Source organism: Python bivittatus, unplaced genomic scaffold, assembly GCF_059951505.1.
Source record: "Python bivittatus isolate LINGU-HERP-01145 unplaced genomic scaffold, Pbiv_v1 ctg000370_np1212, whole genome shotgun sequence".
Lineage (NCBI taxonomy): Eukaryota > Metazoa > Chordata > Lepidosauria > Squamata > Pythonidae > Python > Python bivittatus.
In genome coordinates, this window is record NW_028277062.1 from 3,348,994 (window position 1) to 3,375,474 (window position 26,481).

General features: G+C 55.6%; 1 protein-coding gene across 10 annotated transcripts; it reads right to left on the reverse strand.

The window, feature by feature from the left end:
* Positions 1-1,991: 1,991 nt before the first annotated feature.
* GIGYF1 (GRB10 interacting GYF protein 1) lies at positions 1,992-26,185 on the reverse strand. Of its 10 annotated transcripts, none has more exons than XM_088142054.1 (28): positions 26,008-26,185; positions 16,069-16,290; positions 14,924-14,982; positions 14,588-14,737; positions 13,883-14,012; positions 13,542-13,637; positions 13,337-13,448; positions 13,106-13,220; positions 12,976-13,016; positions 12,551-12,748; positions 12,187-12,416; positions 11,533-11,704; positions 11,246-11,440; positions 10,964-11,106; positions 9,894-10,053; positions 9,637-9,803; positions 9,186-9,286; positions 8,769-8,879; positions 8,386-8,486; positions 7,850-7,932; positions 7,638-7,754; positions 6,940-7,062; positions 6,658-6,840; positions 5,840-6,015; positions 5,607-5,767; positions 5,178-5,341; positions 4,728-4,869; positions 1,992-4,543 (listed from the first exon to the last, which is right to left on the reverse strand). In XM_088142054.1, exons 4-28 carry the CDS (start codon positions 14,620-14,622, stop codon positions 4,491-4,493), a joined length of 3,309 nt encoding a protein of 1,102 aa, XP_087998180.1. In that variant the 5' UTR covers positions 14,623-14,737; positions 14,924-14,982; positions 16,069-16,290; positions 26,008-26,185; the 3' UTR covers positions 1,992-4,490. The 10 variants fall into 10 exon arrangements, with proteins under 10 accessions (XP_087998180.1, XP_087998184.1, XP_087998182.1 ...); XM_088142058.1 differs by having other exon boundaries at positions 16,069-16,424; XM_088142056.1 differs by having other exon boundaries at positions 16,069-16,475.
* Positions 26,186-26,481: the final 296 nt, after the last annotated feature.

Genomic DNA, 26,481 nt, shown 5'->3' on the forward strand with positions numbered 1-26,481 from the left:
CCCAGTTTAAGGCGCAGGAGCAGATCGCGTCCGCCCGGCCCCTCCTCCGTGGGCAGGAGGTGAGCATCCCCTGCCCGGGCGGGGCAGCCGCAGAAGGCCCCCTCCGCCGCCTCGCAGTCGAGCCCGTCCCGGCAAGTTCAGCTGCGGCTTCGTTTTGCGGCGGAAGAGCCAAGTCCCGCGTGCAGCTGGCCAGCCTCGGGGCGGGGGGGGCGCCCCACTCAAGTCTTTTCAGGCAGATGGTCCATCTTGAAACATTCGGCACCGAGGAGGGGGGAGGTGGCCCCCCCCCGCTCCTGGGCTCTGCCATTTGCACCAGAAAACGGTGAAGTCTGTAAACATATTTCCACTCTCAGTAGGAGCTGGGAGAGCCAGGCCTGGCCTCTCGCCTCCCGTCACAGTTTCTTGTAATACTTGAGGGAGGATGTCTCGGCCTCGCCTCCGTGTGGACAGCAGCTGCGGCAGCGGGGGAGGTAGATGGTGGCCAGAGCTGGCAGCCGAGCGAGCGGGACCCTCGCCTGGAGCGCCGGGGAGGGGCCGCGCTCCCCGCTGCCACCGCCACCAAGGTGGGCGAGCCTCTCGGCCGGCATCCAGCGCAGTCCCCGCGCCGCCTCCCCTCCCGGGGCTGAGGGGCGCTCCCCACCTGCTGGCCGGCCATGCCCCGCGCCCCCGGGCCCTTTTGCAAGTGCTCGATGGGCCAATGCAGGCGCGTCCCCGTCCAGCCTCTCGCGTCTTCCTCGGGAAACGGTTTCCTTGGGTGGAGTGTACCGCCAGGGCCCCACGGTCCGCCCCTCCAAAGAAACTTGCGGGTACAGTTTAAGGCATCAGAAAAACACAAGGTTGTCACTAAGTTTTGGAACAAGCAAAAAGTGTGGAGCCCCGGGCCCATCGCTTCCTCAGGAGCCGGCGCGGGGGGGGCTGTGCCGGGGCTCTCCCTCCGTCCAAGGAAACCCCGGGAACTGCCGTCAGAAGGGATAAGCTTGAGACCACACAGCGGCTGCATAGCATTTAATTCGCCTTCCTCACTTGCTGTGGCTGCTTCTAACTTGACATGCACAAGATCTATTATTTGTTCTGGCATACAGAAAGCTCAAAATTAAAACATTCCTCCCCCGAACCCCCCCACAACCCTCCCAATGGTTGCGAAAAGGGACTGAGACAGACACATTTATACATTCATAGTCACATTCCAAATGGTTGCCCGAAAATTCAGTTAACAGAAAAAATTGCTACAGGGAGAGAAAACTCTCTTACACACATTGTCTTAAAGTTAAGAGAAACTGGCAGCAGTAGTAGTTCTAATACTCGGAATGGCCCCAACTGAGAAGCTGCTGGCTGTGGACCATGGGAGCTGGAACTCGACATGCCGGAGAGCACCTGCTCAAGGGAAGCTGCCCCCCCCAGTTCCAGCAGCCGGGCAAGCCCCTTCCCTGGACGGGCTCCCCGCTTCCCCAGGGAAGGGACCCCCTTCAGCAAGGCCTTCGTTCCCCCTACAGTTGCAACTCACTCGAGCTCTTGCGTGTGCTACAATTCTTGTTGAAACTTTCTCCTTATTGCTAGGTTTTTTTTTTTTTGAAAAAAAGCTATAATACTGAAAACAAACCCCACGCTCTTTTCCCCCTCCCCTATTATTTTTTCCTTGAAAACTAGTAAGGCAAAATTGCACACACAAGTTTCCCATTTTGCTCAGTTTGTGGGAGAAATCACAACGTTATTCACACGGAGGCTGAAAAAGAGGACACACGAGAGGTTTCTATGACAAAGGGGGAACGGTCCCCCCTCCCTCAAAGCAACAGCCTTCCGGAGCTGAGCGGGAATCCCCTCCGGCAGAGAGAGGCACACCCCCCTCCCTGGGCAGGGACTCCCCCCAGAAAACCATCAGCCCATTTTGTAAACTTTTCCCGTACCTTGATTAACACACAGAAAAAACACAAAGGTCTTAATGATTATTTCAGTTCACATTCCACCCCAAGGTTTGGTGCAAAAGAAGAGAAGGGGAGGGGAGGGGAGGGGAGGGGGGCGGCAAGAGGGAGGCCCCCCCCAGAGCCACTTTGCAAGCAAAGCCAGTGATTGACGGGCAGCCCCTGGCCGAAAGGCCAGCGCAGAACAGAAGGGCTTCCCCGCGTACATTCTGGAGGCGACACGGCCGAAGGACGCTCAGCGGCCACCAGCCGAGCCAGAGCCAGGCCGTGGCAAGCTCCAGCTCACCTCTTGGGGGAGGGGGAGGGGGCGGGCCAGAGGCAGCGACCCCCAAGGGCATCAATACTGCAAAGGGCTGGCGATGGGGAGGGAGGGGGGAGGGAGGGCCGCGCGTCCCAGCAAGACCAGCCTTCCGCCCTCGGGGGAGAGCAAGGTGTCCTTTTGCTTCTGTCCTGCAAACCAGCCACCATCCAAACATCACAGTATCAGTTACCAAGATTATTGGAATTCTCTTGCACACGTGCACACGCATGCACGCACACAATCCTTCAGTCCCGGTTTGGAGTCTTACCTGGCTTGGCGTAAGGCAGAAACACCCAAGCAAGTCTTTCAACATTTGGTCACAACCATGCAGGGGTTTGATCCTGCTGCAATCAAGAGAGGGGCTGATTTGGGGTGCCCCCTTTCTCCCGCCCCCACTAAAAACACACAGCAAGTACGCAAGTGGCATCTGGCGCTCCGGAGTCCTTCGTGCCGCCAAATGTTTGCGAGAAGCTTTTTCAAAGGAGCAGATCCACGCCCTTCTCGGGCACTCACGAGATGCCAGGCGCATTTGCAGAAGGCCTTCTGTGTCCTCCCACCTTTGCGAGGGAAAAATCTTGGCTGGCAGGCAGGCAGGCAGGGGAGCAACGGAAGAGGAGGGCGTGTGGGCACACGGGATGGTCTGGTCCGTCGAGTCGGAAGGCTGCAGGACCGCCCCACAGCACGCGCAACCCTTCGCAGATGCTGAGTACCCTGTGTACAAGCAGCCCCCCAGGACTCGGGATGGACTGTAAACAAAAAAAGGTCCTTGCGAGCAAAACAAAACCTGTTCAAGCAGGTGCCTGTGCGCGTACACGCACGCAGCGTCACACACACAAAAAAGCACATAAGGATGCGGCCCCAAAGAACGGAGAATGTGCTATGAACACCAGAGCTCTGATGTAGAGCAGAAGACAACATCTATCATCAGCTTCCTTGTTTCAAAAGACAGTTTCACACTCTCACGCACACACACAAAAGCAGTTGTGCCCCGATGGCGCGTGATGTTTGCTACTGTTCAGGCAGCACCATCACTGGCAGCTTGGGGGGAGAGGGAATGCGGCTCCAGAGCCAGAAGTGTCACCCAAGTACGATACATTCAATTCGGCTTTGGGCGCACCGAGCGCCCTCAGTCCATGCCAAGAACGGGCAACCCTTTGCCCCGCAAAACACGCTCGTGGTACGATTCATGATTCCCATCGGTGTACAAAACGGGGAGGGGGCAGAAGAAACATGGAGACTCACAACATTCGGCGTTTGCTCTCCTTTGCTAGAAAAAGTGCATCCACGCGCCCAGAGTTGCTGGAGAACATCTGCCCGCTGAGGAGGCGCAGACGAGCGGCATCTTTTAGCATCTCCAGCATCTCCGTGGAGGGACGGAGGAGGAACTGGCCGGGAGGGGCGGGGCGGGGGTGGGGGGGCTCTGCGAAAAATCCGGGGGACCCAGGAGGAGACGCCCTCGTCGGAATCCGGGATCGGCTTGTAGGACAAAGCAGCTTCTGGTAGGAGCGACCCGCTTCAACAGTAGTGTAAATTCCTCTTTTTGCAAGTTGTTGTTTTTTTTCCTTTTTCTTTTTTTTTTTAATCAAACACAATAGAAAATTGTATGTCCAGGGCGGGGTGGAGAAAAGGAAACAAGGAAGGAGGCATTTTTGTGCAATTTTCTTAAAAAAAAAACAAAACCAAAAAAATCTTATAAAATGGCCTCTTCGTAAGAGAAAATATACTGTGCGGAGCAAGAGTCTGAACAGTATTTACATCTGTATCTATAGTTATCCAAATAATTAAAAAAAATCCTTTTTCTAAGTGCATTTCTTCAAGTTTTTTTTCTTTTATAAATCTTTTTATATCAAGTTTTTGTGAAATTGCCATTCACATTTTTAAACTTATCCCCACATGAAAAATAAGTGTTTTTTAAAGATAAACTTTTTGTAGTTTTTCAGCTTTTTTTAAAAAAAATCTTCCACAATTTCAAAAAAAAAACACAACTTGTTTTTTTTCCTTTTTTTGAATCTGTAACAAGTCACTGTAAAAAAAAGTTCTGATAAAGTGCATGGCAGAAAAGGGGGTGTTTGTTAAGGTGCTTCTTTAAGGAATGAAGTGCGCAACAGCCTTCTGGTCTGACCCAGCTGATCCTTGCTGCCAGGACTGCCCCTCCCCCTGCATCCGGGGGGGAGGGCACCCGGGGCCCCTCGGCCGGAACTGAAACGGGTGAGATCAAGGCAGCAGCGGCAGGGACGAGAGAGGGATCCCTCTGGCTGGAAGGAGGCGGTTCAGTAGTCCTCCACCGTTTCCAGCTCGCTGGAAGAGCCATGAAGAGCGTAACCTGGAGAGGGAGAAGCCCTCTGTCAGAGGGGATCCCCCGTGTCCCACGGTGCCAAGGGGGGCAGAGCTACACGCCGCTGCCTCTTCCTCCTCCTCCTCCTCCCTGCCTCCCACCCCGGCACCCCCAATCCTCCCAGGGCAGCCCTGCGCATCCCCCCCGCCCTCTCGCGGGCCTTCCTGCTCACCCAGGATGCTGGGGTCTGCATGGAGCATCACGGGGCGCCTCTTGACCTTCACAGCTTGGCTGTTCTCAAAGGATGGTGGCTTGGGGCTGTGGTTGGACTGGAAGAGGGATTGCAGGCTGCTGGAGCTTAGCCACGAGGCCTCCTGCAGCGGTGGGGGGGAAGAGGACAAGCTGCACTGCTGGAATTCCTGGCTCAGCAGCCCTGGGGCCAGTGGGGGGCCACCCTCGGAGCCAACAGGAGGAAGGGTGGGAAGGCCCCTGCTTCCCAGAGGGCTGAGTTCTGCGCCAGAAGCACCCCCCAAGGCACGGGCGTGCATGCCAGCAGAAGGGGGAGGAACTCTGGATGGGACAGTTCAGAGCTCAGCCCTGTGGCCCGCTGAAAAGAAACCGACGGCTGCCGACCACTAATCCCTCAAGGATAGCTGCAGCCCCCTCGCCCCATGCCCCTCACCTGCTGCTGCTGTCGCTGCTGATTGGCCCTCTGCTTGGCACGGCGCTCTAGGAACTGTTTTGCAAACTCTTTGGCTTCCAGGGTGTCTCCCAGGTAGGAGCGGATGCAGTCATGGACGTCGTAGGGCGATTCCACCTCCTTCAGGAAAGCCACCACGGTGGGTACTGGGGACGGGACAAGGCAACCGCTCTTTAAACAGGCCCCCTTCCGCAGGGAGGGGTGCAGGTGGGGCAGGCTGGCCCCTCCAAGAGCCCCTACGGCTTCTGAAGAGCCTTCCTAGCCCACCGTTCCAGAGGGCGCATCTCTCACGACGCGTCTCAGGCTCCTGCTGGTTACCCAACCAGCAAGCGGACTTCCTGGCTCCGGGGGCGTGCCTGCCTTCCCGCAACCCCCCCAAGCCTTGCCGGCGTTGGCGCCCCACAGACATACCGTCGAGGTTGCTGGAAGCGTTGAGGGCATGCAACATCTGCTCGCACCACTGCGTGAAGCCGTCCTGCTGAGGCTTGTGAATCCCTTGCAGCAGCTTCAGCAGCTTCTCCTCCTCGTCCGTCTTCTTCCTGCTCTGCCGGCCGGAGACCGAATACGCATCCCTGGGCCGGGAGACAGAGAGTGAGCGGGGCCAGCTCAGCCCCAGACTGCCCCCCTCCCCAAGGCCAACTCACCCTAGAGAGGGGCTGCTCCGGCTGTTCCTCAAGCCCAGGCTGCGGGCCGGGGGCGCCGCGCTCTTCATGCTCTCCTCCCAGAGGCCGAGAGGGCTGGCCTTGTCGTGGCCCCCCCAAAGCAAACCCACGTCCGAAGCCCACTGAGAGGGGAGGCTGCTCAGGCCGTGTCCGCCGTGCTAGCAAGCAGAGCCGGGAGAAAAGAGAAAAGGCTAACCAGAAGCTTTTGCGGACCTCGCCCTTAGTTTCTTGGGCTTATCTACCGCCAGGTTCAACAAAAATCTCTCCTGGCGGTTTGCAACGAGAAAAAGGCAAAACAGTGAAGAAAAAGCGGGTAAGAACACAGCACCCTAAAGCAGTAAGCAGCATGGTAACCCTCCGCCCCCCAAAGGACCTCCAGACGCCCCCTCACCTGGAGAAAAGCTGCAACACAGGCCCCCTGCCCCCTGCACGCCACAGACCCCCCCCAGGCAGGTGCTCCCTGGGCCCACCTCTCTCTCAGGCCCCTTAAAGGGTCTCTTTCTTTAAACCCTGCCCCCCAACACACCCTTCCTAAGGTAAGGGAGGACCTCGGGCGTAAGGCCTTGTTGGGAAACCAACACGCGAGGGGGCTGCTAGGAGGCCTCCCGGGGTGGGGGGATGCCTGAGAGCAGGACAGGAGACTAGAGAGCCTGGGTGGACCCTCCTGCATGTCTCCTCAGAGAGAGAGGCTCGCTTCAAAGGAAAGGCCTTCTTAGACGCGCTGGGGGAGAATGTTCCCCAAGGGCCCCAAAGCCGGGGAGCCCATCCAGAGGGGAGTCGGGGAGCTCGAGGCTACTCACTGCGCGCTGCTGAGCCCGGGGCTGGGCCTGCTTCTGCAGGTGCCTCTCGCTCTCCTGCTGCAGCTCCAGCAGGGCCTTCATGGAGGGGTTCTGCTTGGCCAGCCCTCCCCAGAGGGGCTGGGTGCTCTGCTGCTGCTGCTGCTGCTGCTGGAGGAGCTTCAGCAGCATCTCCTGATGGCGGCACTGGAGAGAGACGGCGGCGTTGGGCATCGGCACACGGCACGCCCTGCCCCTGCACCCGAGGCCCCCGGGGTGGGGGGAGAGGCAGACGGCCGTGCTCACCTCTTCCCGCAGCTCCCGGCAGGCCCGAGCGTCTCCCAGTTTCTGGAGGTCTGCAAGGCTGAAGCTGCTCTGAGCAGAAGAGGCGTTCACAGACTGCTGGCCCCAGGAGGAAGACGAGGGCAGCTGGAGGGGAGGGAGGAGACCCACACTGCTCATGGCCAGGCAGCTCCCGCTCTTCTGAGCAGCCCCCTCCAGAAGGAAGTCTTCACGGAGGCCGCCCACCCCAGGGACAGGCGTCTCCTTCCCTCGGGGCGTGTGTGTGTGGAACAAAGATGCCACCAGCGACATTAACATCGCCAGCACTGGCAGGGACAAGCCTCTCCCCCACCCCCACCCCGCTTTACTGGGTTTCCTGTTTTGTGGGGCTGGGAGTTTACAGGGCAAAAGAGAAAAAAAACCCTGCTTGGAGGGCTCTGGAAGTTCAAGGACTGAAATTTCAGCACTGAACGGCTCCTTTGGAGGGAGCTGGGGGTCAGGAGAGCTCTGAGTAATGCAATCCATCCACCCTGGAAAGAGGCACCCAAATTTTCAGCCCCCTTCACTCTGGGAGCTGGCCCTAGGCCAGGAGTCCCTGGGGCAGCCCAGCCCAGCCCAGCCCAGCCCAGCCCAGCCCAGCCCAGCCCAGCCCAGCCCAGCCCAGCCCAGCCCCCGTCCTTCCCCCCCCGTCTGCTCGGCCCCCGAGCCACCCCGGCACTTGCCCTTGCCTGCTTGCGCCTGAAGAGCTCCTCCTCCTCCCGGCGCTTCTGCTCCTCCCGGCGCTTCCGCTCGTCCTCATCCCGCTTGGCCCTGAGTTCGGCTCCTCTCCGCTCTTGCAGCTGAGGGAGGGGCGGACAGAGCAAGTCATGTGGGGCCCTCCCTGCTCCCACCCAGCTCCCTCCCTTTCACGGCTGCGCCAGGCCAGATCACTCACTTTATGTTGTAGTTGAAGTTGTTCTAAGATTGGACCCTGAGTTGAAGAATTAATTGGAATATCCCACAAACTGGCTTCACCGCCTGGAAGAGAAAACAGTATTTCCCAGGCAGGTGTCAGGAACGCCGGATCGGAAGCGCTTTTATCCTGATGCCCTGCTCCCCTCCGCCCCGCGTGTCACTGCAACGAGCAAGACGGAGGCCTCGCTTCAAGAGCCAAGGGTAGGAAACTGCCACCGAGGGTCCCCACCGAAAATGGCCGGCCTTCAGGCGTGCTGGGCTCTGCTGGTTTTTTTGCAAAAGCCACCCATGGGGAGACGGGAATCCCGTCAAGAGAGGACCCCTACCCCAGACAAGGCACAGCAAGGCTTCCTTTCCTCGGCCTCCCTCCAAACGAGGTTGCCGATAAACGCTCTGCTCCGACGGGGCTTGGGCTCCAGCTCAGAGCACAGCCATCCCGCCACGCGGGTCCTGCGCAAACCTCCGCCCGGCCCCAATCCCAGAATTCCCAGGAGGCTCCCCCCGCCCATCAGCGACCTGCTTGCGGTGAGGCTGAGGTATGTGTGTCCCAGAGGGACCCGGTGTCTGGCACAGATATGGATCGGTTCATGGAGGGGATCATTCCCTGCTCCCCGGCTCTAGAAGAGAAGTGAGAAGGTGGGGGGGGAATCAAAGCTGCCCTGGCTCCCTGAACGTTCCTCCAGGCCCACTTTAAGCCCCAGCTTCCTGACTTCTACAGAAGGCCTGATTCCCCCAGCCTTTCCCTCAACTGCGGAGGCCCGGACCACCCTCAGCGCCTCGGGGGGAGGAAGGACGGCCTATGCCACCCAGCAAGGAGTTCTCACAAGAGGAACGACGTAGCACGCGTGGGGAGAAGGCGGCAGCAGACGGGGCCTGCCAAGGAGGGGAAGGGGTCCCACCTGGGCTTGAGAGCCTGCAGCTGCTGCAGGAAGGTGGTGAGCTGCTGCTGTTGGGCCAGGTCCCCCGTTGCCACCTTTTGCTGGAGGGCACACTGGGCGTATTGCTGCCGGCTGCAAGACCAAGGAAGAGTAGCCAGGCAGGGCCCCAGAGGCCCACCGTGTCAAGCCGAGGGGGAGCCCACCCAGCCACGTGCCCCAGAAGCATCCTGCCTTCAGCCTGAGAGAGCATGCGGCCGTCACAGCTTGCCGCAGACTCATCTCTTGGGAACATCTGCCAGCCTTCTGCGTTCCTCATTTGGGGGTGGTCTCCAAGGGGTACCCCTCAGCTGGAGCTCTGGGAACGTTCTTGCCAATGCGGGCAGCTGGAAGGGGAAAGGCGCCCACAGCTGTCCCCACGGCGGTAGCACCGCCCCATACCTGTTAACGAGCTGAAGCAGCTGCTGGTGCTGGAGCTGCTGGTAGATGGCTGCGGCCGCCAGTTCCTGCTGCTTCTTCAGGCGCTCCTGGTCCATGTTTCCCTGGAGAGGCAGGAAGAGGAAGTCACCCACCCCCAGATGAAACCAAGACCCCCGAGCACCTGCCCTGGGACCTTCCAGCAAAGAGCCCAAGGTGCCTCTGCCCACACAAGTCAAGAGAGGAGGAAAGAAACGCCGGGCCTCTTCAACGCCCCACCCCGCTTGGGGTAGGAGGATTGCCCTAACTGAACTTGGCATCTACTCTCACACCAGAGTGACCCTGAAGGACTCTGTGCTCAAACTAACAGCACACTACACAGACCATCCAACGCAGATCCTGGGAAAGCAGGCGAGGGGAAGGGTCAGGAGCCTCCCTTGCAGCCCTTCCCCAACCCACGCTCAGGGGTCCTCACCAGTAATGGCGGTGGTGATGGACCGGGCGCAAAAGGCACTCTTCCCCACATCTTGATGACTTCTCCCAGGGGCTGGAAGCCCTCATCACAGCCTCTCTTCACCAAGAGCGACATTGTGAAGTAGCCTGCCTGGAACCATTCAGCCATCTCTTGGGTGGTGAAGGGTCCTGGGGGGCGGGAGGAGAGTGAGGTGCCAGTGAGTGGGCCAGAGACCTGGCCCTTTTTAGCCCTCTGGGCTCGGGGAGGGAGTGGCTCACCTTGAATCTCCCCCTGGGGATCCTTGTAGAACCACTTCATGGCTGCTTCATGAGAGAGAGGCAAGGCGGCAGCAGTGTTGCGGTGGTCGGCAATGGCCTGGGTGAAGTGCTCCTCCTCCAGCGAGCTGTCCTGCAAGGAAGCCACCATCTTCTCTGCTTCCTGAAGGCAGAGAAGGGCGATGGGGAGGGTTAGGGCCCAGATGCTTTGGCTGCAACGTGGAACAAAGCATGCAAGGGGCAGGCCTGGAGAGCTGAAGATGAGCAAGCAGCAGCAGAGAGGAAAGCAGGTCGGCCTCAGCTGAGTGGGGAGCAACTGTGTTAACGCAGTTGTACATATTGGGGGGGGGGGGGGGACACAGTATTCTCCTGATTTTTTTTTTCCCAAATGAGTTTTAAACAGGGAGAATAACCTGGGGCTTCTCCTAAGTGACAAGGAGGCTCTTTTGAGAGCGTAGCATGAAAAACAGAAACCGCCTGTGCGGGGCATTATCGGGGAGGGGAGGGGAGGGGTGGAAAAGCAGCAGAGTGTGGAAAGGAGACCGGAGATTTTTGGCCAGGTGGAGTCGGGGCACTCGCTGCCTTTTGATGTGACCCTTTGGATGGTCTGAAAGGGCTTCCAAAATGTATTTTAAAAGTTTCACTTTGACTGCCTCAGACGTAATTTCTGCTTGAGGCTAGAGTGTTCTTTGGCTCTGGTGGGGGTGCCACAATCGAGAGCAGGACAGACTCCTGACTAGACGGTCTAGACAACTGGTCCTGTCAGGGATTATTGCTCCCTCCCCGCACAAGATCTCATCTTTTAGACTGATCACCTGGTGTTCCTGTTCCGCCAAAGAGCCCTCTCGCACAGCCTTCCTGGCGTCCCCAGCAGCCCCCAACGCAACCCCGTCTGCGGGATGCCCAGAGCCGAGGCGCTCCTTCTGGCATAAGGGCTCCGAAGGAAAGGAAGGGTGACAGCGCCCTCTGCTGGCAAGTCACATGAGCTCTGCCCAGCATCCGCCCCGCCCCCGCCCCCCCCCCCGGCCGCCAGCAGAGGACAGGAGAGCAACCCCCCAGCCCCGCATCCTCACCTGCTGCAAGTGCTTCATCCCGTCCTCATCCTCGTTGTCCCCCACTGTGAATTCAGCAGCGGTAGCAGCAGACGGGGGCGCGGGGAGGGGAGAGACGGCGGCTGGGCTGGGCTGGGCTGGGCGGCTGAGAGTGCCCGGATCCCCTGGGCAGATGCAGACCAAGAGGACATCAAACCACGGGCTCCCCCTGCCCCCCCTCTGGGCTCCAGAGGCTGAAGTCCCACTGCCCAACCTATGCCACCTCCTCCCACGGGCAGGCCGGGGGATGCCAAGGCCACCTACCATCCCCTGCTTCTGCATCCGAGTTGCCAGAGGTCATAAGCGCCAACTTCTCTGCTTTGGAAGAGCTCCCTGGCCCGATGCTTTCGCAGTCACTGGTGGAGGCAGCGAGAGCAGAGAAAGGAGGGCTGGACTTCCAGGGGGCGCCGGGGGGAGCAGGCAGCTTTTCCTCTGGGCCTGGCCGGGGGTCCTTTTGGTCTGGGAGGGAGGAAGGGAGGGAAGGCCTTCAGCCCAGAAGCCTTGGGAGCTGTGCCCACAGCTCAGCCCTGTCTGCGTGCTCTGCCTCTCACCTCTCTCTGCCCTCTCCACGGCTGTGGGGCTGACGGGCACCTCTCTGCTCGTCCTGTGGTTACTCTCCTTGGTCTCCAGAAGCTGCTCCTCCTGCTCTTCCTCCTCTTCCTCTTCCTGAAGGGGCTGGAAACTCAGTTCCTGCTCCTCAGGAATCAGCTCTTTGGGGCTCTTCTGCAGAAGTGGGGGCAAGGTTAGCTTCAGAAGGCTCCCGAAGTGATGCCCCCCAACTCTATAATAGCATTCACACAACACACGCTGCCTGCCTGCTTAATTAGCCCATTTTGGGGCTTCCGCAATACACATCTGAGTACACACAACACGCAAGGAAAAACTAAATCAAAGCTTTGCCCGTGTGCAAAGAAGCCAGCACCGTCCTCCTGGAAGGAGCAGCACAGCTCCAGCAAGAGAGCTCCTGGGCAGGCCAGCATCCCTGCCCTCTCCTGGACCGAGGACCTCCCTGCACGGGGAATCTTCCTCAGCACCTGCAAAGCTCTGGCTGCTGCCCCGGCAGTGGCAACTCCAACTGGAGAGGGAGCACGAGAGAACACGGCTCTCGTTCGGAGGCCCAGACTCCAGGGGCCCTTTGGAAGAGGCTGCAAATCCCGCGTTAGGGCCAGAAAGAGAGGGGGAGGGAGGCAGGGCACGGCCCATACCTTGAGGGACATGAAGGCCCCAGAGGAGTCAAACGTCCCCATTTCCTCTTCCTCATCTTCCAGGCACCACTCAGGCAAGCCATCCTTCTCCTCCTCGAAGCTGTCGCTGCTTTGCCGATGCCGACGCCCTCCACGCGGCTCATCCTCACGTTCCCGGAAGTCGAAATCAAATTTCCGCCGGCGCCCATCCCCGCCGTGCTCCCGCCACCCGGCTGAACGGGGCCCTCCATCTACGGGAGAAGGGAGGACAGCTGAGACTAACAGCTGGACGGTCCCTCACGAGCCAGCGGCTGGCTATTCTGCCCCCTCTCTTTGGAGCCAGCCCACAAGCCACGAGGCGGCACAATGGGCCCGGCCAGCTCACCTGGACTGGCCGACCGCCAGCGCTCGCTTTCCCGTCTGGACCCCCCGCTCTGCCGCCAGCTTCCTCCTGACCCGGCCCCAGCACTGCTGCTCTCTTCCTCCTCCTCGTGCTCCTCCCGGAGCGTGCGCCAGTTGTCGCTGTCTGAGCGGGCAAAGTCTTTGCGGCTGGAAGGAGCCCCCTCTTCAAACGGGGGCCGGGCTAGGAAAGAGAGCAGCCGTCACAGCCCGCTTTGGCAATGGAGCTGCTGATGGAATCTCCTGCCTCTACCAAGGGCTGCTCAACAGGGCGTGGGGCACTAAGAGGCAGAAGGACCGTCAGCCCCGACATGTCTGGGAGACAAGACCCCACACCCACCCAGAGATGGCCTCCTCAGAAGAAGAGTGTTCTACCGAGCAGCTGTGGGATCTCATTTTCTCTCAACATACCTCCTTCCCGCCGGATGGGCTTCTCAAATCGTCGATCCCCTCTGCAAGAAGAGGAAAGGAGGGCATCAGGGGTAGGAAACAGACCCGCAGGCCCAACCGCCATCACCCCGTCAGACCTGCTCCTACACACCGGTCATCCCAGCTCTGGCTGCGGTGGATTTCACGGACGCCGCCTCGGCCAAAGGCGCCTTCCGTTTCCTCAATGCTTCTTTGGTAAAAGCCACTCTCGCCTCGACCACGGCCTGCTTGTTGGGGGGGACAGGACACGTAACAGAAGCCACCCGCTGTCCCAAACAGCAGCTTATGGAAAGGGAAGTAGGGGCCCAGTCCTCGATGCCTGCTGCCCCCAAAGTCTCCATACCTCGGCTCCGCGTGCTGCCTCTCCCACGCGAAACGCCGGCCGGAGCCACTCCAGACCCCTTCCCCATCAGCCTCAGCACGGCAACGCTGTTCACAGACATAGAGAAGTTCCTCTGAAGGAGCCCAAGGGAGAGAGGAAAGAGATGAGAATGTGGGGAGAAGCTGTCTTCCCTCAGCCTGCCCTCAGGGACTAGCCCCAGCCCTACCTGCTCTTCTTCCGTTAATGGCACCAAAGCCAGGGGCTGCAGAGGATCCTCCTCCAGGATGGCAGAGAATTCTTTATCTTGGATTTCGTCAGGGACCTGACAGGAGGGAGGAGAAAAGGTGCCCCCTTGTGTGACCGAGAGGATGGGAGCATTAAGCAGCAGGCACCTCCAGGTCCCCCACCCCCGCAGCAGTCCAAGCTCTAGAGTTTGCTCTTGGCATCAACACTCGGCGCAGAGCTTCCCCGTGCGTGTTGGTGCCTCTTTCATATCCAGGGTCTCCAAGCCCATGCAGGCCTGCATGCCAAGAGCCCGGTGCTGGTCCCAGGGGTTCCCAGGCTCACCTTATTGTCTTTGACGTAAAGTGCTAGCATCTCTTCCCGCCCGTATCGGTACTCTGCTAGTTTGTACTTTGGCATGGCAGGGGAGGGTGGGGGGGAAGCCACACTCCCTCCACTGGAGAGTGCGCGAAGCCTGGGAAGGAGAAGGCAGGCGTGAGACCGAAGGACAGAAGGAGGCCGGCTCTCTCTTCTCCAACCCCTTTGGGTCCAAACAGATTGGCCTGCCCTGGAGGGGGGTGGCCTGCCAGCAGGGCAACTGGGCCCCAAGTGGGATGGTGAGGAGCAGTGCGAGACAGATCACGCTGGAGGAAAGGGTGGAGCCAGAGGGAGAGAAGTACCCATCTGAAGGGCACGTTCCTAGGACTCTTATAGGGCTCCTGGTCAGGCAGCAGAACCAAGAGGAAAAGAGAACAGGAGGGGCCTGTGTTGCTCTTGCCTTCTGGGTTCAGGGAAATCCTAAAGCCTTAAGAGAAAAACGAGGGAGGAGAACATGATAGAAAACCACAGAAAGACACAGGCAGAACTAGAAGGAAGCAGGCAGGACAAGGCTTAAGCGGGGGACCGAAGCACCCCCTCCAGGACAAGAGCAGGAAACCCTGGGAAAAGCCCCGCCACCTTGAGGATATGGTTCTCCTGGCCCCCTGCCCTCTCTTTGCAGGGTGCTTCCCCCCAGGGCCAACCTTTCACTGTCCCACCCGCCACGCTCACCATTCTGGCCCGAAGTTCAGCATCTCAGCTGCCATCCTCCTGTTCCGGGGCTGCTCTCTCACTGGCTGTGACGTCCTGTCCTCTCTTCCTCAGTGCCCTTGGAGACCCAAAAGAGTCGAAGGCGGCCCAAGGAGCAGCAGAGCTCTTCCACTGAAATGCAGATTTTGCTACTGCTGCACTCTATTTCTGTGGTGGCCACAGAGGAAAAGGAAGCAGCCGGATCCCTGGGGAGGTTCAACAGCCTGGGCTTTGTGGGCGGGAGGGGACAATGGTGCGGAGCCCATTGGTCAGTTGGAACAAATGGATTCTTAAGGGGTGGTGCCCTCCTGTATATACCTTAAGAATCTGCTGCGAACCTCTCCCTCCAGCTGGGGGGTCAGTAAACCCCCGAGGACCTACAAGACAGGAAAAGATACAAACGGTCGATGCCCTGATGCTGACCTCAACCTAGAGCTGCCAAACGGGTGGGGCTGGTGCCCAGGACCTGAGCAGAATAAGCCAGGCACAGGCAGAGGCGCCCTTCAGGCCCCACCAAAACTAGAGGCAGAGTTAGGCAGCTCTGCTCTGCCAGCCTCGAAGCCAGCATGACAGACATGCACCAGCAGAGTCACCCAGAGCACTGCCTCGCTGATCACTCTTTTATGATCCATCTTATTTCCAGAGTTATTTTTAACTTGCAAGCAACCTTATGTATAACTTATCTCAAAAAGGCAAGATACAGAGACCAAAATAAATTACGGTTGGTTCTTCAAGATAAAAGATCTCTTTGCAGCCAACCTTCCTCAAGCTGATCTTGTCCAAATGGGCTGTGAAGGATGGTTCCAACCTACTTCAGGGTTTGCCTCCACCCACCACAGTTGCTTGGTACTTCAATGTCCCAAAGTTTCCTGCGGGCTTTTTTTACCACTGTGTGGCACCTACACGCCATATCGGGGTGGGGTGGGGGGGGCAGGAATATACTCCAGGGCAGAAACCAGTTCCAGTTCTGGCCCTGGCACCTGCAAGAGTTCCTTCATGGAACTGACCATTGGGTGAACAAAGAGGGGGGCTCGTAAGCTCAGGCACCCTCCCTGAGTTTTAATTCATTTATTTATTTATCTAAAAGATGTATATGGCCGCCCATCTTAAGCAACTCTGGGCGGCTCACAACAAAACCAGTAACTATAAAACAATCATAAAACAGTAAAACAATAAAACAGAAACCCTGCGCGTTAATCATCCCCTTGGGATGCCCCACAGCAACTCCACTTGCCCTCATTCCACGCTTTCTACCTATGTAATCCTTGCCCAGAGCCTCAGTAAAAAGCCAGGTCTTAAGGGCCTTCCAAAAGGCTAAAGGGGCGGGGGGGGGGGACTGCCGAATTGCTGTGGGGAGGATGTTCCACAAGGTAGGGGCAGCCATGGGAAAGGCCCACTAGGTGGCAGGATTTCAGGGAAGGGACCCGGATCCAATGTTCTCTGATCGTGACGTGGGGACTCACCCGACCGAGACTGAGCCTGGCGCACCGGTGCTGCTCCTTAGCAGGAGGTCAGGCTGGCAGAAGGAGCAAGAGAAGAAGGGAGGGTCAGCCTCCTCCTCCTCGAGCGGGCGCAATCCCACGGAAGCTGCTTCTGGAGCCTGGGGTGGCCGGAGACACAGAAAGCTGTCTGGCTTGCCCCCCGAGGACAAAGCCCAGTGGCTCAGCTCGTGTCAGAGAAACACTCTGGAAAGGAGAGGCAGGCATTAAAAGGGCACACGGTCTCCGCTGCAGGCAGGACCTCTTCACAAGCCTCGGAGACAGCCTTCAGGAGGGATCCTTCGAAGAAGCAGCCACAACCTGAAGCCACCTGCTGAAGGCTGGAGAAAGCAGAAGGAGAGTCACGGTCCTCTGTTTCTCAAGAGCATCCACTGAAAGCGATTGAAAAAGGACCCAATTAGCACCCAAGAGATTAACTGGCTACTATCCAGAATATTACATTCTATGCCTCTGTTTTACCAGCTTTTCCGTCAAAGCAATTCAGGACCTTCTATGCATTTCTCTCCTTTGCACCTCCGGGACGTGCAGAGTCAGGCACCTCTCTTGACTTCCCAGCTGCCTCTGGGTCCAAGCTGTCCACGATTCAGACCCCAGGCCCTTCTCCTCCTGTCCCTCAAGCAACTACCCCTCTTTCTAATGCCATCCTTTGGTGCTCTCAGCTCTGCCTGCTGTCCCCTGGGCAGTGCCACGTAACGTACAGTCCTCCTTGTAATTGCTGCTACCACCCAGCTCTACACCTCTTTCCCTCCACTGTCCTTCGTGACTCTCTCAAACTCATCAGGAAGGAACTGGCCAACGAGTCCCCTTCTCAGCCACTGACCAAGTTGCCTTCCAACCTGCTGTGGCTTTGCCTCTGACTCCTCCATTAGGTCATTCACCCGCCACGGCTCTCCTCCCTTGCAACCCGGGCAAGCATGCAGGACTTAGCTAGGACAGACCTGCAGCCTTTGCCTTTTTCTGTGACAGATTTGGACAGAAAGGAGGGGTGAGGAGGAGACAGTGAAAAGCAGAGATTCCTGCGCTTCTCTTACTGCTCTGCTCACCCTCCTGCAACTTGAGACGGGTTTCATTCCCAGGGGCTATTCAAGCTCCTTGTCTTCCACCTGCGACCCAAGGCACACACCCGCACTCACTGATTTTCACCACCTGAAAGGCTTCTAAAAAAACCCTTGCCCTTCCTTGGGCCTGGAATGGCCTCCCAGCACATCTTCCTATTTTTTTTAAATAGCAATGTTATTAAAAATTACAATTAAAAAGATAAAAATGAATACAAACTAAAAAAAAAAATAAGAAAAATAGAAAGTGCAGAAAATAAAATAGAAAGAAAAATAGAAAAGAGAAATAGGAATATAGTAAAGAAAAACATATAAAGAAATGACTTCCCCCTTCATAACAAGTATAAACAATTTTAGTGACTTATCACCTTCTCTTAAAATAGAACAAATGATCTCTTCTTCCCATATCCCATCTCTTATCTATAAACTAATCCTTAAAGCCTCCTCGTTCAGTCCTGATCAGCAAAAGTCCATTAAGGGTTACGAGAGATAACAACATATCTATTTTAACCTTGATCAGATAAACTTTATATTCCTTCCTTTTATTTTTAACAATCTTGATCTTTAGTCCTTTCAAATAATGTCCTAGAATTTGATTTCTTTTCATTTTTTTCTTTGTCCCTTCTCACAACATTTTTTAAAACTTTAACAAGGCTACTTTGTAAATCCAATAGAGGAAAGTTATCCACTCTTTTGGTTTGATATTTGCATATCCCTTTTAATTATTAAGACATCAGCCGGTTTAATTTGTATGTCCAGTGTAGCATTTTTTTCCATATCATTCTTGTAACCTGTCATTTTTAAATCTACTTTCAGATCAGTCTCAGTCTTGTCTGGTAAAACTTGTTCCTCTTCTATAGCATCTTTTAAAGACTGTCTATCTATAGAGGCAGACACTCTTAAAATTAACTTCTGGGTCCATTGTTCAAAAATATCCTTCAATATGTCCAATGTTAAAATATTTTGCTCCATTCTGTATTAGTAAGTCAAATGTAAGCGTTCTTCTCTTTAACTGTAATCTGTAGTTCCTTCTGGTTCCCTCTAGTGTCCAACCTTCAAAGTCTCATTTTATCATGTTCTTTTTTTAAAAGAGAATTCAAAACAAAAGTATTTTCCCACAGGAAGGATGACTATTCCCTGCTGTCTTGCGGTCTCCTCACGAGGAGCAACTGTATGGAGAACTTGTAGATGGTCTCAAGTCCTCTCCTTGTCCAGAGAAATTACGAAGAGCTGGTCTACTCATCGGCTCTTCATTCTGCCAAGGTCATCAACTCCGGTTCTTCAGTTGGACATTTCTTCCCCAGAAGTCCCTCGCCACCCACCACATCTTCCGAACACTTCAACTCTCCACTCAAAAACTACCTTCACCACGAAGCCTCTGATACAAGACTTGCTTCCAGACTGCTGAACTTAAACCTTCCGAGATGGAAGCTTCTGACCCTGCCCTCTATAAACACTAAGCAGCAACGGAGGCTTGTTACAGGGCCTGAGTGACTGGCCCAGGCTTACGGCAGGAGGAGGATCTGTGTCCAACTTGCCTCCTCCCTCACGGGCCATCTGGGAATCAAACCTTCTCACTGAGGCAGCCTATTTCTGAATACTGGCAGGAGAGGGCTACTGCCTTTGTCCTTTACACCCATCCTTTACCGTGGGCGTCCTGGTGGCATCTGCTTCACAGGGAAGCAGGAAAGGCACTATCTCACTGCGCTTTGACATCTTTAGTAGAGAATGGTAGAAAGCTGTCCTTTGCCCCAATCTCTCCCACAGAAGCAGAAATACACTAACTTTATTTCCAAATATTAGATGAAGTCCTCCTGGTATCACTAGCACCATTTGGACTTGAACATTGCAGCAGGTACATACAGAGTTAACAGAACCTACAAGGAGCAAATCCTCCTCCTTAATTTGTTCTTCTTACACACAGAACTGTAATAATGTGCCAGGAGCACCTGAGAAATTCCAGCTCTCAAGAAACAGCACCCTGGCCCATTGCCCAAAGCCAAAGGAGGAACCTCTCCTGCCCATCGCATGGCCAAAGGAGGAACAGGGCATCACACAGGGCATCAGGATGTTAGAGCTCTGGGTGCCTGCAGGGCTTGTAAGTAAGGTCAGTCCCATGTCCTGCCCAGTAATTTCAAAAGCAAGAAGAGGCTCTGGTTGGGCAATTTCCTATGCAGTCCTTCTGAGCATTTCCTCCTTGAGCTTAGAAGCAACAGCACGAGCCAGAGGTCCTGTCTGCCACCATCTTCTCCTCCTAACCTGCAATGATGTCTTCCCACCCGGTCTAACCCTTCCACTTCTATTTCTACTGCCACAGAACCCAAGAGTCTTTGCTCTTCTAGAATTTGTAAAAGAAGAGGACAAGGTGCTCCTCTTTGGCACGCCATCCGTGGCTGTCCTGGTGGCTACAAAGATGAAGTGGTCTCCTGGGCAAGCAGAGTCTCAGAAGAGAGCGCTACACTGGCAAGATGACAAGCTAATAACGTAACCCTGAAGCAAAAGAGGCTAGTACCATACTTTACTCCGAATGAAGATAGTCTAGAGATTACCCACCTGACTGCCAGCAGCGGGTTAAGAACAACTCCCCATGGACCTGGCAGAAAGTCAATCTTTTTCAATCACAAATGGATTAATGGGAAGGGGTAAGTAAATTCTCTCATCTGATCAGTAACCCTGCATGGCCATCAAGACCTTCTTACAGCTAGCTCAGTCTCTACAAAAGACAGAAGCTCTCGGCTGGAGGGGCCTTGGTCCTGGCAGGGAAAAAATACTTCTATGGTCGCATAAATGGTAATAATAAGCAAGCAAGAAGCTGTTTTCTCTTTTTTAAACGAGAAGATTGTGGCCGAAAAATACAACAGACAAGCAAACAGCAAACAAGCTTATGAGATTATTCTGAGATTAATTAACTGCTATAGTTATGTATTGAAATTTGGAAACTGTGATCGAATTCTAGCAGTTGTCACATCTACGGAAAAGGGTTTCACTTTATGTCTCCTTTATTTGGCATATTTACACATAGAACATCCTGCAGCGTTTGAAAAGACTGCAGACAGAACCATCCTAGCTAAACAAGACAACACAGGATTTCTGGAACCCTACAAAAATATTCAGGGTTATTCCGCCAGCAGAATGCAGCTACTATCTTTTCACTTCCCCTTGAATTTCAAGCTAACAACTCCAGTCGCCAGCCTTCATCAAGGAGCAAAAATTGAGGATAATTCATACAGAGCAACTATCAACCCTGAGGCAGGAACACAAATTACTGTCCACGCAGCAGAGCCACTCACAGGACTTGCAGCGTGTTTAAAAAAAGCTAGCACCATTAAAGTGCACTTTAGCTTACAAATAGTGTTTAAAGTAACATGGTGTGTTTAGCCTAAAGAAGAGAAAGCTGAGGAGAGATGTGACAGTGGTCTTCCTGTACCCGAAAGACTGTCCCAGGGAAGAGGGGGTAGATTTACTCTCCACAGCTTCTGAGGGTAGGATAAGAACCAGCAGGTGGAAGCGACAGAGTGAGAGTGAATGAGTGAGTGAGAGAGAGAGAGAGAGAGAGAGAGAGAGAGATCGAAACTCGAAATAGGGAGGAATTTCCTGGCCCTGAGAGCTCTGAAGCAGTGAAACAGCCTGCTTCCTGGAGTTGCGGAGGCTCCATCCCTGGAGGTTTCCAAAGAAAGGCTGGACAGCCCTTTGCCCGGAAGAGTTTGAGGCTTCCTGCCCTGGGCACGGGGTTGGACTGCCCTGGGCAGCTGGCTATTAGACTACAGCTCTCATCATTCCTGACCATCGGCCATGCAAGTTGGGTTGTTGGAGCTGGAGGCCTGCCACCTTTTCCCTGTTTAATTTTTGTCTCTCCTACCTTCAAGTTCTGTTAATTCTTCCCAGGAAGGGAAGAGATAATTGGACTGAAGATTTTCTCTTCTGGTTTTCCCCTTTCCCAAAGACTCATGGTGCTGTTCTTAAATCACAGACCTATCTCCCAGCTAGGTCCTTCTGCATACTCTGCTCTGGTCCAGCCAGAAATCCCATGAAGGGACTTTCCCCATCGCATTCCTGACCACAGTTGCTCTTTTGACAAAGAGGCACTGCTGACTCTATTCTATGACGGGCTCTCCTTATTGAGCAGGAGGATGGCATGCTGGTAAGGTCAGGCAAGTTTCCATCAAAAATCAGGCTGGGAAGAACTACTCTACTGCATGGACTGGACCTGTCCTACTCCAGAAATGTATGGATTTCAGAGGATTGTGGGGAATCCCCCAGATGTTAATGGCTTGGTGAAATATGCTAAGGACTCAAGCAGGGCTGCTTCTTTTGCTCTGAAGGGCCTATCAACTCCTTGGTCTACAACCAATACTATAAAACTGTACAAGTAGTCCTCAACATACAACCGTTCGTTCAGCAACTGTTCAAAGTTACAAACGTGCTGAAAAAAGTGACTTACGACTGGTGCCCGAAGTTACGGCCATTGCAGTGCCCCCACAGTCACATGAATAAAATTCAAGTGCTTGGCAGCCCGCCTGCAGTTACAATCACAGGGGCACTTCAACTCCCCCTGCTTATCTCCCTTCCCATCTATGCCCTCCTGGCACCCTGCTGTCCTACAGTCCACCACCCCAACCGATGTTTGCCATCCTCTTGCTCCAAAAAGCCCCTCTGCAAAACATCCCATTCCAAAAAGCTCCTGGGCAGGACTGAGCTGGACTTTTGCTCTGTGCTGCAAAAAAAAGAGAAAAAAAAGCAGCAGCCCCTTCTTCCCTCCCTCTTTCTTTTCCCCCCATGGGTAGACTAGGTCCTTGCGGCCCACTTCAACCTCCATTTTCTGCAGGTAGACCAGTCCTCCTTCTCAGGAAGGGGGTTAGACTGGCCCTGCCTTTGGCTGCCAGGTAGACCAGGCCAGTCTCAGCCCTCTGAAGCTAAACCTTTTTGGTGCACTGCTCTCCAGGAGCTTTTTGCAAAGGGGTGTTTTGGAGCAAGAAGACAGTGAAGGTCACCTGGGATGGCAGAGTGCAGGGTGGCGAGGGCAGCTGGAAATGGATGCACAGTTCTGGGTCTGCTTGCTGCCCCACAAGGCAGAGTGCAGGGCTGCCAGAAGGGCAGAGATGGGGGTGAGGTAGGTGGGTGGGTGGGTGGGGAGAGTTGAAGACAGTCTCTTACCTTACTGAGGCTCAAGACTGGGAGGGACCAAGCCCAGAAAGGCTTGGATTGGAGGGGATACTCGCTTAACAACCTGCAACTCTTGGTTAACAACAGCAACTAGGACTGCTGGGATTGCAGTCGCTAAGCCATGCAGTCACATGACACCTCGCTTTACGACCACATCGCTAAGCAATGGAAATTCCAGTCCCAATTGTGGTCATAAATTGAGGACTACCTGTAAAGGAGTAGAATCTCCTCCAGTTTCATATTCTCTCAGCATTAAACACTGAGAAAAGGGCCACCAATTCAGGGTCTACAGCATATTTGCCAGATATTCTGGAGGTCAAAATAATTTGCATCCAGCACAACATATCCTATGCTGGTCACTGTCACGTCACTTCCAATTTTTAGGGCACAAGGACACAGCAAAGTGCTTAAAGTACTCACTTTTATTTTACTTTTGTTCTTCAGGGTCTACTGACTCTAGGAGAGGGGGGAGTTCTGAAGACAGCCCATTTCTCTTAAAGGTGGGGAGCTGCCCAATCCCCCAAAAGTAGGCTCTGCTGCCTCTACCAAAAAGAAACACTGGAACTAGAACGCAAGGCCAGCAGCAAACACTTTTTCGACAGACAAGATTCTCATACATATGGCAGCCAATCAAAGCCAGGCAATCTTAAATAAAGCTTTCTTTTAGAACCATAGCACACAAATGCCTGAGCTAAGTTACTGGAAGATGAAAAGAAATAAAGGCAGCCAATCCTGATGATTCTCTTGGAAAGGGGAATGGATTACAGGATCCCTATTTCCAGGAAATGGAAAAGGGGGCTCTTATTATCCCAGGATTTATGGTTTGGGAGTCAATTATCTCTCATGTTCTTTAACATCTAAACAAACTAGCTGACCAACATCATCCACAGACTGCAAATGCAATCTTACCAGTCCATCAGCAGAAATAAAACTCTAAAGCTCTTCTAGGGCAAGAGACACTTTTAGAGAAAAGCCAAGTGAACTAATAAAACGAGCGGTGGGAGGAATTTGCCTCGGTCCTGGAGCTCCACTCTTGGCTTGTTAAAAGCCCCACATTCAAACAGCAACCAGGAAGGCTGCCATAGTTCAGGGCTTACATATATACCATACAAGTTTAATAAATAATAAATTTATATATCTGGAAGACCTTCTCCTTGCCAGCTCCAAACACCCTCACTTCTGGGGCTGTGGGTTATAGAAAGCCCACCCATACCAACCCAAACTGACCTTCCCCATTAGGCAAGCCAGTTTTGATTCTCCCTGGTTTAACATCCTTGTTGCCCAGTTCACTCTTAAAATAGATTTACTTGACTGAACTTTTAAAAAATGCATACCCCTGCATGTTTTAGTCCCTCCTGGCTCGTGCCATATTTGTGGATTGTGTACTGAAGCTCATCAGCCTAAGAGGCAGAAAGAAACTGTTCTCCTGTGGCCCTCTGCTCCTTGCCAGGTGCCTCCAGTGAAATTTGGAAAGAAGTTAAACATGCCTTCCTTTGATGCTGGCCATGCCCCTCGCACCCAGGGGCTTCCCAAGCTATCTTCTGTCTCAGTCAATGAGAGCCAAAGCCTCTTCAGTTCAGGAGAATCCCTGGTCATTTCCTCCTTGCAGAGGAGGCCTTCACCTTCCACACACATCTACGTACCAAAAACCATTCAGGTGGCACTTCACTGCACATACACTTTTACAAGACACGCAGTGCTCATCACGGCCCAAATATCAAAGAATTGTGCTATACTGTACCTGGACTCTATTAAAAACTGCAGTTCTCCTCTGCTCACTACCTAACAGTTATAAGCTCACAACGTTCTGCAAATCACTGTACTACCTTTTACCCTACCACAACCCTGCATGTAATCTGGCTTTCTTCTTCATACACTGGATGCAGCGGAACACTGAAAACCATGTCCAAGCTCAAGCTGAGGACAGCTTTTTAAATGACTACACAGGAAGAGCACTACGGCTCAGCACGTATAACCAAACAGCCACCAACCATGTTAGTAGATTTTGAATATTTTTATATAGACCTTCAATTCCAAACTCGCACAACAGTTTGTTATACTTTAAATGCATGGGAATTAGACGTTAATGAAACAGTAGGAACGCAAATGTATCAGGGGTTAAAATAACATGGGTTTTGCCTGGTGCTTAAAAGATAAATGACAGACCCAAAGGATTCCCCCTATCACCAGCCCCCCCCCCCCCCATCAGAGGAAGATCTCAGTGCTGGGCAGACTACAGGCAAGGTCTCATTTCCTCAAGCATCCATGCCCCTATTCAGGTAGGACTTTACAGACAAGATGGATAAAAGTCAGCGAGTTAAACCAAAAAAACCTTGAAAATGACTTTTTTTTAAAAAAGAACCACCACACTAAAATTCTTTCTTTTCAGAACAATTGAATCTCACTGATAACATGATAAACTACATTTAGCACCTGATAAAAATGAACTGCCAGCTGTGATACACACACCCACGCACGGACCCACGAAACCACCCCTTCCTCAGAAACCGCAGGGTACCAGGGTACATGTTTACTGATGATGATCAGAATCAGGCCGTGCCCCCGAATGAGTGGAAATCATTAGCCAAGCACTTTGAACCTTCACTCGCTAAGCCGGCGTCTCAGGGCAGCAGCCTCCTCCTCTGCGAGAGGTCACCCAGAGCGCGGATAACGGTAAACTTTGTTCAGGAGGGGGCGAAGCCATGTCAGGACACGGGAAATGCCAGGACACAGCCACGGTTTTCAGGCCAGGGGACGGAAACGAGGCGGCCCTCCAGGCTGCAACCGCCCGTGGACCGCACCGCTCCAGCGTTCAGGGGTCCCTTGGCAAACCCGGGGACTACCGTGCGCGTTCAGGACCTCCCTGCGCCAAACCGATGCTGCGCTCCCGCGACGTTGCCTTGAGAGACGCGGGCCCCGGGCGGCTCGGGCCCCGCGTCTCCGGGCACGCCGCGCAAAGCCCGAGCCGCGTTTTTGTCACGGAGGCGTTTGCCTCCAGAGGCCCAGGAGGGGCGGGCGTCCCTCGCCCGCGGCTCCACCGAGCTCCGCAGGCAAAACCGGGCACGGCTCTGCGAGGCCAGGAAATCGGGGCCCCGCAGCGCCGTCCGCGGCGGAACGCCCATTTCCTACCCGGCCGACTCCGGAGCCGGCCCTAACGCTCGCGCGCGGCCCGCCGGAGCCACAGCAGCGGCCCGGCCCGGCCCGGCCCGGCCCGGCGGGCCTCCCTCCCTCCCTGCGGCCGCGCCCCGCGCCCCCCGGACGGCGCTGCCCGAGCCCCCGCCGGAGCGCCGCGGAAGGGCCTCCAGGCGCGCGGGAAGCGGGCCGGGGCGGAGGCGCGGCCGACCCCGTCCCTTCCGCACGTGCGGCGCCTGGAGCGGCCTAAAAGCGCCCCCCGCAACCGCGCCCGGCGGCTCGGAGGGGCAGGCGGCGGGGCAGGCCGCCCCGTCGCACGCAGCGCCCCCGCACCCGGGGCGGGACCGCCGGGCGTCCGCACGTGCGCCCGGGAGGGAGGCAGGGCAGGCCCTGGCGCGCGGCCCCACCGGGCAGCAGCGGAACCCGAAGCCGCCGCCGCCGCCCTCCGGGCCGGGGCGGGCAGGGAGGGAGGGGCCGCCGGGCGGGGGCGGGAGGGCGCGGGGGTGGGGGCGCCCGCTCCCATGGCGACGGAGGGCCCCGCGGCGAACCTTACCCGCCGGTGGGCGCGCGCGCGGGCGAGGCGGCGGGGGCGGAGCGGGGGACGGGCGAGGGGCGAGGAGGAGGAGGAGGAGGCCGCGACGGCGTCCACGGCTCTACGGCTCCGCGTCTCGCGCTCCTTCCTCCTCTCGCCGCTTGTTTGTGTTTGTAACCAAGATGGCCGCCCTCCTCCCGGTCACGTGATGCGGGCTCCCCGAAGGCGGGCGGACGGGGTCACGTGTCGGGGGAGCGGAGGGAGCGACGTCTTTGGACGTGACCGGGTCGCCGGCGCGGTCCCCTCGGACGCGGAGGCGGGGGGGGAGAGAGACACGGCGCGCATCACGTGATCGGGCCGCCGGCCCCGCCCTGTGCCGGGCGCCCGGCCTGGGTCACGGGGTGCGCTGGGGTGGCCCGGAACGGCGCGGTGACGTCACGGGCGGCGCTGCGACGCCACGTCTGTGTAAAGTGACGTCAGGCCGGCCTGCAATGG

What these genes read in the sequence shown, in the direction of transcription:
- GIGYF1 (XM_088142054.1), bottom strand. Translation starts at nt 14,622, where the DNA reads ATGGCAGCTGAGATGCTGAACTTCGGGCCAGAATG. An exon ending in GGGCCTTCATGTCCCTCAAG is followed by an intron (nt 11,705 to 12,186) that starts GTATGGGCCGTG and finishes CCACTTCTGCAG; the next exon opens with AAGAGCCCCAAAGAGCTGAT. An exon ending in CATCACCACCGCCATTACTG is followed by an intron (nt 9,287 to 9,636) that starts GTGAGGACCCCT and finishes CTGCCTCTCCAG; the next exon opens with GGAAACATGGACCAGGAGCG.